The 18,263-nt window shown below is 41.5% G+C and overlaps 3 protein-coding genes across 3 annotated transcripts; all 3 read right to left on the bottom strand.

Annotated features, from left to right (window-relative positions):
* Positions 1-1,966: 1,966 nt before the first annotated feature.
* On the bottom strand, positions 1,967-4,264 carry LOC136213611 (subtilisin-like protease 4). The gene has a single exon (XM_066002837.1). It carries the CDS (start codon positions 4,262-4,264, stop codon positions 1,967-1,969), a length of 2,298 nt encoding a protein of 765 aa, XP_065858909.1.
* Positions 4,265-6,099: 1,835 nt separating this feature from the next.
* LOC136213594 (subtilisin-like protease) lies at positions 6,100-8,460 on the bottom strand. Its single transcript, XM_066002836.1, has one exon. The coding sequence runs from the start codon at positions 8,458-8,460 to the stop codon at positions 6,178-6,180; it is 2,283 nt and encodes a 760-aa protein (XP_065858908.1). The 3' UTR covers positions 6,100-6,177.
* A 7,119-nt stretch (positions 8,461-15,579) lies between these two features.
* LOC136210670 (subtilisin-like protease 3) lies at positions 15,580-18,145 on the bottom strand. The gene has a single exon (XM_066002038.1). The coding sequence runs from the start codon at positions 17,975-17,977 to the stop codon at positions 15,755-15,757; it is 2,223 nt and encodes a 740-aa protein (XP_065858110.1). The 5' UTR covers positions 17,978-18,145; the 3' UTR covers positions 15,580-15,754.
* Positions 18,146-18,263: the final 118 nt, after the last annotated feature.

Genomic DNA, 18,263 nt, shown 5'->3' with positions numbered 1-18,263 from the left:
ATTGACATCATAAAGGACATGTATGAGGGAGTATGCACGAGTGTACGTACTAGTGTTGGGAAAACTGAAGAGTTTCCTATTACGATTGGAGTGCATCAAGGTTCCGCACTAAGCCCATTTCTTTTTGCCATCGTTATGGATGAACTAACAAGTTCACTTCAAGATGGTATACCATGGTGCATGCTGTTTGCAGATGATATTGTGTTGGTTGATGAGACGAAAGAAGGAGTGGAGATGAAGTTGGAACTATGGAGGCAAACTCTAGAATCTAGAGGCTTTAAGTTGAGTCGAAGTAAGACAGAATATTTGGAGTGTAAGTTTAGCGGCCGTAGGAGTAGGGAGGCAGGGACAATCACCCTAGATGGGAGAGTTGTTCAGGCCTCGGATTGCTTCCGGTATTTAGGATCTATTATCCAAACGGATGGAGAAGTAGATGGAGATGTTGCCCATAGGATTAAAGCTGGTTGGTCGAAGTGGAAGAGTGCTACGGGTTTCCTTTGTGATCCCGGCATGCCTAATAGATTGAAGGGAAAATTCTACCGGACGGCAATTAGACCAGCATTGTTATATGGTACGGAGTGTTGGGCAGTGAAACACTGCCACATCCATAAGATGTCGGTGGCGGAGATGCGTATGTTGAGATGGATGTGTGGTCACACGAGAAAGGACCGGGTGCGTAATGAAATAATTAGGACAAAAGTAGGGGTTACATCTATTGAGAATAAAATGAGAGAAAACCGACTAAGGTGGTTTGGCCATGTGAGACGTAGAGCGCTTGATGCGCCGGTTAGGAGAACCGAAGAGTGGCAAAGGGATGTAGTGGTGAGGGGTAGGGGAAGACCTAAGCAAACTTGGAGGAGGGTGATCGAGAGTGATATGAGTTTATTGGGAATTGAGGAAAATATGGTAGTGGATAGGACGGAGTGGAGGGAGCGAATCTGTGTCGCTGACACGACTTGATTTTCACGGTTTTATATGATGGTTCATGTTAGCCGACCCCGAATCATTTCGGGACTAAGGCTTTGTTGTTGTTGAGAAGAAGAGTGGGCAGATGAAGACTAAAACAAAAGCCCTTTTCTATTGAGAGAATGGATGCTTCGTCCCTTTACATATTAATTAATATATTATGTTATGAAAATTGGCACACAAAAATAATAACTACAAAAGTAAAATAATCAAGAACTCAAGATTTATATGTTTCGATCAATGCGCTCTATGGGCAAGAGTAAATTCTGATTCAATTGAGGCAAAACCAAGTCTTAAAATACAATGTGTGGTTAACCCTATATATATGTGTGCGTGTTATCCTTATGGTAACAAAGAGTGGTTTAGGAATGTCGGACATCTATGTTGCAAGAAACTCTTCTTCATTAGCCTTTCTGCTTTTCTTGTCTGTTTCCGTTTCTTTTCTGTTTCCATTACCGTTTCCTAGCTAAGTTTTCTTAGAAATAACGTTTCCCAGTATCCGTTTCCCGTTTCCGTTTCCGTGCAGCATAGCCGGACATATAATTTTTCAGTTTGTGAGTTTTATATATTTTTTGTAATTGTTTTTGGTTAATTTGATTAAAAACTTCTCATCTCTCATGGGACGTAGGCACGAATTGATCGAACCAAATTAATTCTTGCTTGTTTTACTTTTCAATTGTTAATTTTCACCTAGGTCCATCTTTATCTTCTAATATAATACGTTAAGAAATAGTTCAGTAGCTAGAAGAATTAAAGAGGGGTTTTGAAATAAAATAAGGAGCTTTTAAGTAATATGAAATCGTGAATTAGTTGATCATGAACTTGCTTTTCTAATAGCTTTATCTTGCTAAGCTTGCTTGTTTTGAATGATGACTGTTAACTTAATTTAAATGACATTAAGAAAGGAAAAGAGATTTCATTGCAATTTGAAAGCAAATTTAGCACTTGAAGCTTATGTTTACTATTATGTTGCACTGAATACAAAGTGTTACATGCTTTCTCATTTGAACTTCACAGAGATTGGACTCCTGGCAAAGTACTTAACAGAAACCCAAGTTATAGATCCTTGAGCAAATTCACTGGTTCTGCCACCATAGCCTGAGCGACTAAACGTGACCGAGTATGTTGCCTTTTGGTTTACTTTTGAAAAGTAGAGTCTAGCAGGTTTGACATTCACAACTACTCCAGGTGGTGGAATAACAGTTGCCACATAAACTGAGTTCGCAGAACCAACATTTGTTACAGTCCTTGTGAATGACTGTGAAAGTCCAAGTGCGACGGAAAAGGAAGGATAATTCAGCTGTCCTTCAGGTATTTTTGGTTTTCCTGAGCATGTAATTGTTTTATGAGCAATTATGCTGATTTGCTTGTCTGTATAGCCCAAGCCACATAAATAAGGTACATAGTCATCTGGTTGGATGTCATAAATCAACCCGGGGTCGTTTGCTCTTGATGGATTCACATGGCCTGAACCAGTGGCAAAAACATCTGCAGGTTCATCTGTTTCATCAACAATAGGTTTTCGTCCCATGTTTAAGATATCAGCTGTAGTCATTATGGCAGATTTAATGGCAGCTGGTGACCAGGAAGGATGTGCACTCTTAAGCAAGGCTGCAATACCACTGAGATGAGGGCATGACATTGATGTTCCGGACATTATGTTGAAATTTGCTTTGGTTTGTGTGTTATTGTCAAGAGGGGTATGCCATGCTGCTAGAATGCTCACACCAGGTCCAATAATGTCGGGTTTCAGAATTCCTGGGCTCGCCAAGTTGGGACCTCGCGAGGAGAATGAAGTAATAGCTGGAGCTAATGAGTCACCTATGACAGTTCCTTTGAATAAGATCGTCGCCATTGGTGTCTTAGCTGAACTTATATATGCTTTGATCTTCTGTCCTGCAGCAAAGCTGACATGGGTTGCGGGAAGGACATGAGCATCAGCTATTATACTGAACCCATTAGTCTGGTCATTGGCTACTATCATAGCAGCACCCCCAGCACTTTTTACTATCTCTCCTTTAAAAACTCTGCCTATTCCTCCTCCTCGTTCGCAAAAAACTACTTTGCCTTTTACATCCATGCCACTTAATGATCCCTCACCACAAAATGCTGACTCTGCTTTGTGCATGCCAGCATAAACAAGGGGTAGAAGTTTTGTGGGGAGGTTGCTCGGTTGGAAAACAGATTCACCTTCCAATTCTGCTCCGTTTCCAAGCTTTGCTGTGGCAACAATTTTCCTGTCTATTGAGCTTGCTCCAACTGTGAGAATCCATGGGGCTTCATTAGATAATGTGCTATTGGAAGGGCCAAAATTTCCAGCAGAACAGCTTACAAATATCCCCTTCTGAATTGCTGCAAAGGATGCTATTGCTATGTTGTCCTGAAAGAATGGCATTGACTCTTCACCAAGGGAAAGCGAAAGCACATCGACACCATCATTTATGGCTGTATCCATCCCGGCTAATACATCACTTTCGGGACAATCATCATTAGGATCTCCAAAGCACACTTTGTAAATTGCCAAATGAGCATATGGTGCCATTCCAGCTGCTGTGCCTTCTGCAGTTCCCAACACCTCAGCGCCATATACAAAGTTACCAGCTGCTGTGCTTGCTGTATGAGTTCCATGCCCATCTACGTCTATCGGTGGTTCAGCCATTGCTCCCTTCATAGCCTTAGCTGCAAGATTAAATGTCCTTGCACCGATTAGTTTGTTGTTACACTCTGATGCTGTAAAGTCACATCTTCCTTTCCATTTGGCTGGAGGTGGTGGCATGCCTTTGTCACTGAATGAAGGATGGTCGGGCAAAACTCCACCATCGAGCACTCCGATGATCATCCCCTTGCCTAAGTTCGAGTCTTTCCACAACCCATAATTCTGGTGCAATCCTAAGAAGTTGGGAGAGTGAGTTGTCTGTTTACGTATTTTTCTTTCAGGATGTGCAGACACAAAGCCGTTCATCTTTTCCATGGCCTTAACTTCTTCTTGTGTGAGTCTTGCAGCAAAACCACTGATTATATTCTGGTATGAGTAAAGCATACGCTGCGGCTGCTCTTCAGAGCTTGCTGTGCTAAATGATAAAAATGACTTGTGCCAGTTCTCCAGATCCTCTGACTGGGAAAAGGTTCTGTCTTCTGGTTGGCTGACATGGACAATGTACGTCTCTAAGTCGTTATTTTCTGTTAGTTTGGCTGTGTGCTCAGCTGATTGAGCTATAGAAGGATATAAGTTGAAGCAGAAAATAAGAAAAAGATAAGGAATGACAGCCATGTTTGGTGGCAAATTGTTCTTCTTCATGAAGTAGAAGAATTGATGATTGCACTAATTGGTTCAAGACCAATATATAGTAAGGGACTGAGGGAAAGACGGCCAGCATATTTACATTTTTTTATCATTATTCTTTGAGCATTATCAATAAATACTTATTGTATCAACTTAAGGGTTTCATGTTTCAGAAACTGCAACTCTCAAAAACTTGTGTAAAACTTTTCAGGCCACGTTTCTATAATTTTTAAAAAGGTATAAGGTCCAAATCTTTCTGGGTAAAATTGACCTTACTTTGAAACTTAGTATTAAAATTTTACAATGTCATACATTAGGGCTAAAATTGAACCTCTCAAAAAATGACAGGGAGCAAATTTGCACCTTATTCCTTTAATTTTTTTTGAATACACGTTTCTTAGAAGTTGGAAACTCGATTCCTAGGATGTAATATATTTTCAGAAGTAGATCAACATGTTTAGTCAATCCCTAATGTATTCTAGATTATCTTCTACAAACTTTTAATATGAAATTTGTTTTTTTTCAATGACTTGTATATATTTTTTTTAAATGCATATATACAGAAGGGATGATTTCAAAAATAATCTTTGTGGTTTTGCTGATTCGTAGTTTCCATGTTTTTTTTTGCTACAAAAAGAGGACTAAGGTTCTCATCTATTTGCAAAATCATTGACATTGTCAGAAAATTCCAAGAATTAATCGTTAAATTGGAAGTGTCAATCTAAAAATCATTGATTTTACAAATGAGCATGAATATCAATCCTCTTTTTGCAAAAAAAAAAAAAAAAAAAAAAAAAAAAAAAACCCATAGACACCATCTGTAAATCAGTAAAACCACAGGGTTACTTTTGGAATTATCCATAAAAAAAAGTTAAACATATATCCTTATAATTTTATTATTTACACCTTTCCTATATTTTTTAGGAGCGGGTTCGAGTCTTAGGAGCGGCCGCTTGCCAAAATAAATTGGCAGGGGAAGGCTTGCCCCCAGTACACCCTTGTGGTGGGACCCCTCCCCGGACCCTCGCTCAGCGGGGACGCGTAGTGCGACCGGGCCGCCCTTTTTTTTTACACATTTCCTATATTTTTTTACAAATATTGTAATATACGCCCTATTTATCTTGATGTTTTTTTATTAATTCCTTCTGGTGCCGTTTCTAATCTGGCCTTGATTCCTATTTTTGGCTTGGCCTTGATTCCTATTAGTTACTCTGATTTGGTCTTCAGTGCCCAAATCTTCTGATGGTTCTTTTTGTGATTGTCACCTTTTGCATAATCGGAATATTCTGTGGAAGGCCTTTGCAACATCTACACTTGGAATGTTCATACGGCTTCTGTCCAAAACCATGCGTTTAAGTAGTAGCCAAGTCGCACCAGTGCATTATTTGCTGCTTAGCTTTTGTAATTTTCCTTCTGATCATTCATTCATCAAAGAAATTCTGTCTTACAGGCGAATTAAGAGTTTCCTAGAATGGAATATCTTAAGGTTTACAAGCCAGACGGTAGATGCTGGTTAGAACACCACAGAACCTTTACTTGATCCTCTTTTTGTCTGCTTGCCTAGAACTTTTTATGGTCCACAAATAATGCTTCTGCAGGTATTACATGCTTATTATTCTTGATGATATGGTCTATAATAGAATGTTATTAGTTAATTTCATGCTTTAGCATATGCTGTAACCTCACCGACTTTTGTGAAATATACCCCCAAACTTCAGTGACTATGAATGCAATTTACCCGATAGAAAATCAATCAACTGAATGAGAACCTTATTATTAAAATGGATGTTCCAATCTTGATCAAATGGGAATTTTTCTCTTGTTTATTTTGTGGTACCTTAACAAGCTAAAACAAGTTTATCAATTCGAAAAATTAAATATCTCTGCAAGAGTATTGTTGACGTCTTGCATGGTTTCAACTGCCTCGGCTATTCCTCACCTGAGAATAGTACTAGTATTTTGCTCATTACTGAATATTGCTCAGAAGTCCAATAGAGATATCCTTGAAGGAAAGGCTTGTCACTGGCACTGCTTGTCTGTGTAAATGTCACTGTATAAGTTGCTGTCTGTTTCACCTCAGTGAAAGAAATCTGAGCAGGTGAAATTGTCATCTCAACACCTAAAGGTGGAAGTGCTGAAACAGTATAAGATGAGGTAGCTGGACCAACATTGGTAACCGTTCTAGTATATGTCTGAGTTTTGTTTCCGAACACAATTGAGAATGAAGGATAATTGAGTTGTGCTTCAGGTATAGCTTCCACTTCTGAGCACTTAACTTTTCGCTGCAGAAGGTATGTAACTTCTCTGTCTGTGTAGCCTAAACCACACAAGTAAGGAATATAGTCATTAGGCTGGATATCATACACAAGCCCTGGATTAGCGGCTTTCGATGGGTTAACATGGCCTGCTCCAGTGGCCAATACATCAGCAGGAAGAAGCCTTTCATCGACAATTGGCTTGCCACCGAGGTTCACTACATCTGCAGTAGTCATAATAGCAGATTTGATAGCAGCAGGTGACCAGTCAGGGTGAGCACTTTTCAACAAAGCAGCAATGCCGCTAAGATGAGGGCAGGACATAGAGGTGCCTGAAATCATGTTGAATGTTGCTTTTGTATCCGTCTTGTTCTCCACTGAAACTGGCCAGGCTGCTAGAATGCTTACACCAGGACCTATGATGTCTGGTTTTAAGATGCCAGGGCTTGCAATGCTTGGGCCCCGAGAGGAGAAGGAAGAAACCATGGGAGCAGTTTCGACTCCGATAATAGTTCCTTCAAACAGAAACATTGCTGTTGGTGAAGATGTTGAGTTGATGTAAGATTTTATTTTCTCCCCATCGTTGTAACTCACATGCGACGCGGGAAGGACATGAGCATCAGCTAAAGTACTATAACCGTCCACCTCTTCGTTCACAAGAATCATACCAATACCACCAGCATCACTTACTACTTGTCCTTTCTCAACTCTTCCGACAAGTCCACCTCTATCACATACAACTATCTTTCCCTTAACTTGAGTACTTTCCAAATACCCCGGTGCACATACAGCAGCTGATTCATTTCCGTCTTTGCCTGGATAAACAAGAGGCATAAAGGCTTGAACCGACATGTCTGGCTGATAAAGTGATTCCCCAAAATATTCTAGATTGTTTCCAAGCTTTACAGTTGATCTTATGCTTCTGTCAACGGTGCTTGCTCCGACTGTGAGAATCCATGGAGCCTCATTTGATAAAGTGAAGTTATCTGGGCCAGAATTTCCAGCTGAACAACTCACAAATATCCCGCTTTGCATAGCTCCAAATGCACCTACTGCAATTGCATCGTCAAAAAAGGCAGCTGAACCGCCGCCAAGAGAAAGGGAAAGCACATCAACACCATCCTCAACAGCTGTATCCATTGCGGCCAATATGTCACTTTCAGTGCAACCAAAATCACCACAAACTTTGTACATTGCCACATGAGCCAAAGGTGCCATTCCAACTGCTGTGCCATTGGCATTACCATATACATTGGCACCCTTTACAGCAGCACCTGCTGCTGTGCTGGATGTGTGGGTTCCATGCCCTTCTTCGTCCGATGGTTCGCCAGAAGGATGCACATTCGATAGAAAAGTTCTTGCACCAATGAGCTTGTTGTTGCACTTAGTTTCACTAAATTCGCATTTCCCTTTCCATTTGGCTGGTGGAGGAGGCATTCCTTCATCGCTAAACGAAGGGTGATCTGGTGTTATTCCGGTATCTAGAAGACCAATAATCACTCCCTTTCCGTAATTCGAGCTATTCCAGACTCCTAAGTTCTGGTGCAACCCCAAGAAGTTGGGAGTATGAGTAGTATGCAGGGAAAAGATCTTTTGAGGTCTGGCTGACACAAACCCGTCCTTGTCCTCCATAGCTTTTGCTTCATCTGCTGTCAGTTTTGCTGCAAACCCACTAGCCACATTTCGGTAGGAATATATGACGCGTTGTTGCTTGTTCGATTTTGAAATACTTACTGGCAAAAATGACTGATACCAGCTCTCTAAATCTTCTGAAACTCCAACTTCTGGCTTTGTTACAAACACAATGTAAGTTTCTAAGTTGCTTCTCTCACCCATAGTTTTCTTACTACTTACTTCCTTGGTAACCATTGCTTGAGAAAAACTTAACAAGGAGGTAAAGCTAACAAGAAAGATGATTGCCAAGGCTGGCAACAATTCAGACCTCTCGTTTGCCATTTTGGTAGAGAAGTTAAGAACTTTGATTCTTGGAGTAACTACACCAACCACGTTGAGAATTTATAGTAGAAACATGAGGATAATTCTGTATGTAGCAGGCAGAGCTGTCAATGAAACTTTGTTGATGCTTATATTTGGTGATGTTTACAATACCTGAAAATTTGGAACTATGCATGCCAACTTGGTTAAGCCAGCTGGTCCGTCTAATTAAAACTATACAACGATAAAACTTATGGTGTTCATTTTTTTATGGTACTGCTGCTGTTATTTCTTATGGTCTATTGTTTCAAATGTCAACCTACTGACCTTCAATAAGAAGAAAAAAACAAACAAACAAAAACAAGTTGCTGATTAGATCTTTCTTTTTCTTTTAAGCTGCATTAGCTGACTTACTACTGTTTTCCTAATGCATGGGCTACATCAGCTCTTCCCTTGATTCACATCCTGTTTAGAAATTTCTTGTTGTGAAATATAATTTTATCTGCATTAACATTTATTTTGAATTTATTTTCTTTGACACAAGGCCAAAATTTCCCTTAATGTTATTGAGGAAGATCAGTTTTACTTTCGTCATTGTACAAAACGACTCAATATTGTGTTCGTGATAGAAATTCGGGTAACGACGTAAAAAATGATGATCTCTAATAACCTTAGGAGCGAAGTTGACCCTTGTTCCACTTTTTTGTGAAGCTCTTTTCCAGAGGAATATGTTGCTGACTGTAATCCTTAACCTATTTATACAAAGTTTCTGCAGTTCATTGTCTAAAATTACTTGGTTTGAAATGAATCACTGAAAGCAGAACCTTAATCTTATTGTTATTCCAATCAATTATATTGTGGTGAAGCTCTTAGCCTATTGGTTGAGAGCTTACCTATGACCCTAGAGGTCATGGGTTCGAATCACATGGGGTGGGGTGGGGTGGGTTGAGGGTTTTCCTTTGTCTTTTTTTTTTTTTTTATTTATTTATTTTTTTTTAATGAAAGATTGGGACGCTTGCCAATTAAATTGGCAAGGGAAGGCTTGCCCCCAATACACCCTTGTGGTGGGACCCCTCCCCGGACCCTCGCTCAGCGGGGACGCGTAATGCGACCGGGCCGCCCTTTTTTAATGAAAGATTGGGACGCGATTAAGAGGTTAGACATCCCAACTAGGTTGGCACCCCTAACGCACTTAACCAACCCTGAATATTATTAATAAAAAAAAGAAAATTACAAAAGGGGGAGAAAATTAAAGGAAACGAATATGAGCAACATTACAAAGGTCATCGAAAACATGAAATTGGCAAAAATCAGGCGCAGAGTGCCACCAGTGGAGCGCTGACGCAGATTTGCCAAAACAGGCAAGACGATTCGCAGCTTGATTACCTTCCCTGAAGATATGAGTGATTTTGCAGTTCATAGACGAACAACGTGATAAGCAGCTTAACCATTCTTGCTTAACCCTCCAAGGAACCGTGGTAGATTTTTCACTGAGCAACTTAACCGCATATGCCGAGTCAGATTCAATCCACAAATTGTGCCAGCCTCTTTCCCAGGCAGATTCAATAGCAAAGACGATCGCCATCAGCTCAGCCGTATGAGCATAAGAATCGGCAATGGGAAAGGCGAAACAGCCCATTACAAAACCTCTTCCGTTTCTGAAAATCCCCCCAGCGCCGGCGATGCCAGGAGCACCCTCAGCAGCCCCGTCGGTGTTAACCTTAATCCAACCTGTCGGGGGCACACACCAGCGCACCGTAATGAAGTCCGGTTCCGGAGGTGGCCTGACCCGAGACGTTGAAGAGGAGGTCCATTTAGGCTCATGGAAGAGGAGGAAGAGACGGTTCAGAAGAACTTGGATTGAAGGGAGTTCATTTATGCCAAATATACCAAACCGTAGTAACCGTCGCCAAGTTCCACAAGCTGCGTTTCTTCGATCGGAAGCCAACCACTCTAATAACACTAACTAAAGCCTCAAAAGTAGTCACAAAGCAGAGAGTAACCGCAAAGTTATTAAAGACCATCGCCCAAAGACGTCTCGCAATCCAACACGTAACAAAAAGATGATCCAAAGTCTCGATATTGCAATTACACAAGGCACATCTCGAAGTAAGAGAGAAGCCGCGTACCTGAAGATTAACCTGAACCGAAATTTTCCCATGAATTACCAGCCAGCAGTAAACGAACGACGGGGAGGGACAAATGCATTCCAGATAAAGCGATTCCAGGGAACCGCCGGCGAAACAGAGCGGAGCGAGCTGTACAAGGATTTTGTCGTAAGTTCTCCCGACATGGAATGTTTCCAAATGCAGGTGTCGGCTCCATCCCGATTACCTTGAACCCGAAGAATACGAGTCTGGACTTGTTCGGGAAGCCGATCCAAGTTATTCCACGAGTTATCCAACCTGTAATTTCGCACCGGCTCAAAAAGTGTGCGCTGATTTTTAGGCGGAATGCCGAGCTGATCAGCGACAGATGGGGATATCCACGAGTCGGTCCAGAAATTTAGCCGGGAGTTGTCTCCGAACCACCACACAATGTCCTCTCTAACTTGTTCATATACCCTCCTCATGGAAGACCAGACCGACGAGTTTGAGATGTATGGATTTGGTAAGCCCGAATGCGTGTGAAAGCGAGTAATCAGAAGCTTAGGGATGAAGCCGTCGCCTTTTAAAAGTTCCAAACTGAACTTCCCAAGAAGTGCTGAATTAAACATACCCATGTTTTTAATTCCCAGTCCACCACACTCTAAAGGTTGACAACAGATACGCCAGGCAACAGTGCAAAGTTTCCGCTGATCCCTATTTCCCGTCCAAAGAAAATTCCGGAGTGCTTTATCAATTTTTGTGATAAGCGAGACAGGCCATCTGTAAACCATGAATGAGTGGATCAAAGCTCCCGTTAAAGCAGATTTAATTAGAGTGAGTCTGCCCGCTAGAGAAAGCGCTTGCCCTTTCCAGAGATTGAATTTAGCAATAAAGCGATCCATTAAAGGTTGCAAAAACCTTGCCTTCGGGGCTCCCTGAAAAAGCGGAACACCGAGGTAATTGAAAGATAGGCTCGCACGCCGAATTCTCAATATGCCGACAAGTCTGTTTTGGCGCTGAATGTTGATCCGATTCCCAAAAAACACCTCAGATTTTTCCCAATTAACCGTCTGACCCGAAATTGCTGCATAGAAATCAAAAAGATCCTTGATGCACTTCATGTTCTTTAGGGAATGCCAAGAAGAATCGGGGAAAGAGGATCGCCCTGTCGCACACCACAAGAACAGCCAAAAAACCCCTTAATTCCGCCTCCCAGAGCAATAGAGATTCTAGCTAATCGAAGAACTTCCAAAATCCAGTCTCTAAATTGCAATGAGAAACCAAATGCTTCCAGAACAGCCAAGAGGAAGTTCCAATCAAGTGTATCAAAAGCCTTTCTAATATCAATCTTCAAGGCCATGTTACCACCATAACAGTTTTTATTCAACATGTTAATACCTTCAGAAGCCGCAGCAATACAATGATGAATACTTCGACCAGAAATGAATCCGAATTGATTGTCAGACACAATACGAGAAGCAATAGGGGCCAGCCTGTCTGCGAGAATTTTCGAGATAATTTTATAATTGAAATTACCCATAGCAATTGGCCTAAACTGTTGAATTTCTATAGCATCAGCAGATTTGGGAAGTAGAGTCATAATGCTGGAATTCATCCCCGGCAACATGTAACCCGAAGCAAAAAAACTCTGAACCATCTTACAAAGATCCGTGCTAATTATGTCCCAATACTGTTGATAGAATACTCCCCCGAAGCCGTCAGGTCCCGGAGAGCTATCTCGGCTCAGATCAAAGACTGCAGACCTAATCTCATCAACCGAAGGCTGCCGAGTTAAAAGTTCATTATCCATCGATGTGACGCAAACCGGAATTACCTCAGTGATTGGGGCATGGTCGACTAGAGACCTGCTGCTTGTGAACAGACTTGAATAATAATCCACGACATGCTGTGCAATCACATTCTCATCGTTGACCAGGACACCATCAATAAGAAGGGTATCAAGAGAGGAATGAGTTTTCCTACCCTTAGCTGCGCGATGGAAATAGCTCGAGTTACGATCCCCCGCTTCAAGCCATTTTTCTCTACTTTTATCCCGAAGGAGAAGCTCCTGTCTGAATAGCTGAAGATCTAAATCTTGTTTTGCTTCCACTTCCTGCACACGGTTTACCTCATTCAGACCCTGAGAAGAAATAACTTGCTGTATACTCGAGAGGCGCGAATTTGCAGCTGCTATATTATTCTCAACTCTACCAAAGATTTCTCTGTTCCAGACCCGGAGCTTAGCCCTTAAAGATTTCAGTTTGTAGCAGAAAAGTTGTGCTGGTGGTAAAGAGACATGAGTACCTTGCCAGTGCGTAAGAACCAAATCCTTCAGCGAGATATGGGTAGTCCACATGGAAAAGAACCGAAACCGGGAATGCCTTACTATACCATTTTTGCAAACTAATAACAAAGGACTATGATCTGATTGGTAGCGGGAGAGAGCCGTACAACTGATAGTACTCCAGGAATCAACAAAATCCTCAGACACAAGAGCCCTATCAAGTCTACTTTCAACATGTTCAGTGCCAAACCGACCGTTTGACCAAGTGTACTGCAAGCCTGCATTAGCCACTTCGAAAGCTCATTGTTGTTAATAAAATCTCGGAACTCCCTACAGCTAATATCAGACGGAATGCGTCCGGTTTTTTCGTGAGCCCCTGTAATCGCATTGAAATCTCCAATAACCATTTTTTTCCTGCTATCATCAATAGCACTGACAGAATCCCAAAGCAGACGCCGTCGACCAAAATAATTGCTGCCATATACAAAAGTAAATTGGGAAAAACCCACTGCAGTACCATATCTAATCGTAATGTGCTGATCATGATTCAAAATGATGTTGCAAAGATTGATATTACCGATTTTGCAGAAAAGCCAAATAGAATTACAAGGATTGCTTTCAACAAACTGTAAGCCAATCGAATTCCAGAAAAACGTAGGAATTTTATCCAAAGTAACCATGGGTTCAGAAATACATACCAAATCCGGATGATTTACTTGACAAATGAGCTTCAATGCTCGTTGAGTCCCAGGGTTATTAATTCCCCTGCAATTCCAATACAACACAATCATGTGTAATTGATAATCGGCCTGTTCCGCCCCTTAAAGCGAGAATATGTATTAGTACCCGACATCTTGGCCTTATCCTTCTTTCTAGTTGTTATCCAGTCAGTATCCACATTTGGAATGTAAATATAATTATTCTGAGGTCGTTCTGAAGAACCCGTCAAGTTACCTTCAGCAACTCGCTCAGCTGTACGAGGAGTATCAGTCTCTGCTGCTGGGAGGTCTTCCTCATCACTGCAGTCTCCCCAACGTTTGGAGCCCTCCTCACTTCCCTGAATTTCCAGATTGGCGGCGGGATGAAGAGTTATTTGTAAAGTGTCTTCTGCTACTTTGTTTTTTTCCGCATCATCCGCGGCAGAAGAAGCGTGAGCTTCATTTGATTCCGAATGAACATCCAGATTTTCATGTGTAGTAGGTGCCGCTCCACTCTTACTTGACTTCATATGCCTCTGCATTTGAGGTTTTACTTCTCTGTTGTTGCGCCTACACTGAGCCGTGGTATGCCCAATGGACGAACAAGTGCCACAAAGAGCCGGGAGCTTTTCATACTCTAAATAAACCCACAACTTCTGATTATCCGTATCCACTCTGAGCTTCGACTGAATATCCCTTGACAAATCAACATCTATCAACACCCTGGCGTAATGGCCAAACTCTCCATTAACAGTATTATGATCGAAACGAATAGGCACCCCTACCACACGTGCAATACTCGCAATGATCCTAGTGTCCCAAAATTCCCAAGGCAAGTTGTAGAAACGTACCCAAACTTGCGCAGAGGTGGACTTGTGTGAGTCCGGATTGAATCCCGGTGTCCAAGGTGAAAACAGAATGATTCCAGGCTTGAGTGAAATGGGACCGAGCCCCCAAATAGTCTGTAGGGCATCCCTATCTGGCATAATAATCTGGTAGAAACCCTTACCCAACGATATAAGCTTCCAATCCATATTTCTCTTCCAAAGCTGATTCAGACGCTGCTTCAATTCGGCATGCTTCCATGGACGATCTCCCTTATTTAGGGATATCCTCCCAATGACTGAGTGCTGAAACGCTTTAACTCGTTCCTCATAAATGGCTTGTGGGACTTTAATGACCTTGAAACCCCCTTCCTCTGAAATTAAAGGCTGCGACGGCGCTGGAATTGCCTTTGTGGTGACTGATTTCTTTACAATTGACGCAAAGGAAGGTGCGGGAGTTGAGGGATCCTTACTGATTGTAGTTTTTAGTTTGCTGTAAGACCTACGATCAAATAAATGGGCGATTGCGAAGGCATCAGATTCGGTTGCAGCGGTGGAAGCAGAAGCCATGGTGAATCTGATGAGAACGGTGACAAAAAAAACGGCAAAGCTAGGTCGCCGGCGGTCGGCGGTCGCCGGAGGTCGGCGGTCGGTGGCGCGCGGTCGGCGGTCGGAGGTTGGCCGGCGGCCCAAGGATCTGATGTGGCTGTGGAGATTAGGTCATCGTCTCATAAAAGAGAAACCCTGGGTTTTTCTTTGTCTTTAATGTAATTTTCTTTTGTTTAATATAAGTGAATATAAGTGCAATGCGCACAACTTTAAAAAAAAAAAAAAACATATGTCTTGGAGCAACATCCTCACCAATTGCTAAATCATATGTCATACAGCTCAAGTTCACCTAACCATGTTTCGGAATCCCGTATTAATGGAGGCATATTATTATTGAAGCAATCAGCCATTAGAAGAATTTGAAGCATGCAAACCATTTTTTTAACCATGATGGAAATGAAGAAATCTTACGAAATAAGAGGAAAAAAGACAAATGTGGTTTCTTTCATTTTCAAATTAGGTTTTGTGACAGATTATGTTGCACGGAAACTCCTCATTAAGTAGCGTTTCGTGTCCGTTTCCATTTGAAGGCTATGTTTTAGAAATAACATTGTCTAATTATGTCCATTTCCGTACAACATAGCAACCAGAAGGTTATGTTTTCTAACTAGACCTTCAATTTTTAATAGATATAAGTATTAAGTGAAAGCAAATACAGTGTTATTTATTCTGCATATATTTTTTTTTTAATTTATTGGATCCAACTTTATTAATCACAACAGAGCAGCAAATAAATTATTACATGACACTACTCAAAAGCGACCAGAAGGTTCATCTTTTTAATATGTTATTCTTGCATATGTAGGTGCCTGTTTATTCAAATATGATTGCGATTGGGCTACTGACATAATACCCATCAGCCACCCAATTTAGAAATCCTTGACCAAAAGATCCATTTGCACCTTCTTGCTTGCTAAATGTTACTGAATACGTAGCCTTCTGGTTCACCCTGCTGAAACCAAGTTTATCAGGCGTAACCTTCACATCTACACCTCTTGGTACAATAGTCTCAAGACTGTAATCTGAATTAGCCTGCCCAACATTTGTTACCGTTCTTGTGTACGTTTGTGGAGTGGGACCCAATTTGATTGAAAATGAGGGATAGTTTAGCTGAGCTTCAGGTATGTTTGTATCATTTGAGCAACTCACTTTACTTTGCACAATGAGTCCCACATTTTGATCAGAATAGCCCAAACCGCATAAGTAAGAAATGTAATCTTCAGGTTGGATATCGTATATAAGCCCGGGTTTACTCGCTGCTGATGGATTCACATGGCCTGCACCCATGTCAAAAACAGTAGCTAGAGTGAACTCTTGATCAGAAATGGGTGTGTCTCCAAGATTATGCAAATTAGCAGTGGTTATGATAGCAGATTTTATGGCAGCAGGTGACCAATCAGGATACACGCTTTTGAGTAAAGCTGCAATTCCAGCTAGATGAGGGCAAGACATTGAAGTGCCTGAGATCATAGCAAATTTGTGGTTACTATTGTCAACTGAAACTGGCCAAGCTGCTAAAACTCTTACACCAGGTCCTATAATGTCCGGTTTCAAAATCCCAGGACTAGCCAGGCTAGGACCTCTTGAGGAAAAATCAGCAAGTTGTGGAGCCTCTGGTACACCGGTAACAGTTCCTTTAAATAAGATAGTAGCTGTGGGGGAAGATGTTGAGTTTAAGTATGCTTTGATTGCTGATCCCGCCGCATAACTTACTTCTGATGCAGGGAGCACATGAAATTGAGGTTCAATATCATTACCATAGTATTGATCATTCATTACAATCATGGCAACCCCACCGTTGTCTTTCACTTCTTGGCCTTTGTAGATATCGTTGGAGCCTCCTCTCTCACATAATACTACTTTTCCTTTGACATCAACATCTCCCAATGATCCATGCCCGCAAGATGCAGAGGATAAAGTACCATTTGCACCTGCATAAACAAGCGGAGTCAATGTTGAAGGAAAATCATTTGGCTGGAAAAGAGTTTCGCCATTAAACTCTGCATTGTCTCCAAGTAAAACTGTTGCTCTTATAGCTCTGTCAACAGTACTTGCTCCAACTGTTAGAATCCATGGTGCCTCATTCGATAATGAACTACTATCAGGTCCAGAATTTCCTGCTGAGCAACTTACGAAGATTCCCCTTCTAATAGCTGCATATGCTCCTAATGCAATTACATCATCATAAAATGGATGGGAACCAATTCCGAGAGAAAGCGACAGCACATCAACACCATCCTCAATTGCTGCATCCATTGCAGCCAGTATTTCACTTTCACCAGCCTCGCTACCTCTGCCAGAAACTTTGTACATTGCCAAGTGGGCTAATGGTGCCATGCCAATTGCTGTGCCATTGGCCTGGCCATAGTAGTTAGCACCTTGCACTGGACTTCCGGCTGCTGTGCTAGCCGTGTGAGTCCCATGCATGTAGTCATCTGAAGTGCCATTACTCGTAGTATCAAAGTTTCGTGCGCCAATAAGTTTGTTGTTGCACAATGTTACTTTGTCACATTTCCCTTTCCATTTGGCTGGTGGAGGAGGCATCCCATCACCGCTAAATGAAGGATGATCAGCAGTTATTCCGCTGTCAATAAGTCCAATAATAACACCTTTTCCATAGTTAGACATGTTCCAAAGTCCTACTTCTAAGCCCAAGAAGGTAGGCGTATGAGTTGTGTGGAGGGGCACCATCCTTCTAGGCCGTGCTGAAATGAACCCCTCCTTTTGTTTGATTGCCATTACATCATCCGCTGTAAGTTTTGCAGCAAACCCTGTGACTACATGATGGTAGGAATATACAACACACGATTCGTTTGAGCTAAACTTACTATCAGGCAAAAAGGACTGATACCAGCTATCTAAATCATCAAAATCTGCGAACTCTTTGCCATCAGGTTTTTGTAAAAGGACAATGTAAGTCTGTAAGTTGCTTACCTCTTTTGAATCTTCATTGATGGTTGAAGAACGAATCGGTGTCCTAACTGCTTGGAATGAGCTGAAAATGGAAGTTAGAATGAGGAAGAGTATAAGCAACATAGTTGGGTTAACAAGAAAGACTTCAGTTTCAACTCAATTTCCATTAAGTTGACCTTTTGCAATGAACATGAAAAAATATCTTAATTTTCAGTGGGTTTCCACTAAAGTTAGTGGAAGCTTCTTTGGATATGCATTATTTATGTATTCAAGCTGATTATGCAGAAGAATTCACTTGGTTGTGTCATCTTTCTTTGTGATCATTATAAGGCTCGGAAAATATAGCTTTATTTGACCCTTGACTTCTGCTCAATTGTCATTCACACATAGTTGATCAGGGTAAATTACT

The sequence above is a fragment of the Euphorbia lathyris genome, chromosome 1 (genome assembly GCF_963576675.1).
Source record: "Euphorbia lathyris chromosome 1, ddEupLath1.1, whole genome shotgun sequence".
Classification (NCBI taxonomy): domain Eukaryota; kingdom Viridiplantae; phylum Streptophyta; class Magnoliopsida; order Malpighiales; family Euphorbiaceae; genus Euphorbia; species Euphorbia lathyris.
This window is presented reverse-complemented; position numbering and strand designations above follow the sequence as displayed.

What these genes read in the sequence shown, in the direction of transcription:
- LOC136213611 (XM_066002837.1), bottom strand. Translation starts at nt 4,264, where the DNA reads ATGAAGAAGAACAATTTGCCACCAAACATGGCTGTCATTCCTTATCTT.
- LOC136213594 (XM_066002836.1), bottom strand. Translation starts at nt 8,460, where the DNA reads ATGGCAAACGAGAGGTCTGAATTGTTGCCAGCCTTGGCAATCATCTTT.
- LOC136210670 (XM_066002038.1), bottom strand. Translation starts at nt 17,977, where the DNA reads ATGTTGCTTATACTCTTCCTCATTCTAACTTCCATTTTCAGCTCATTC.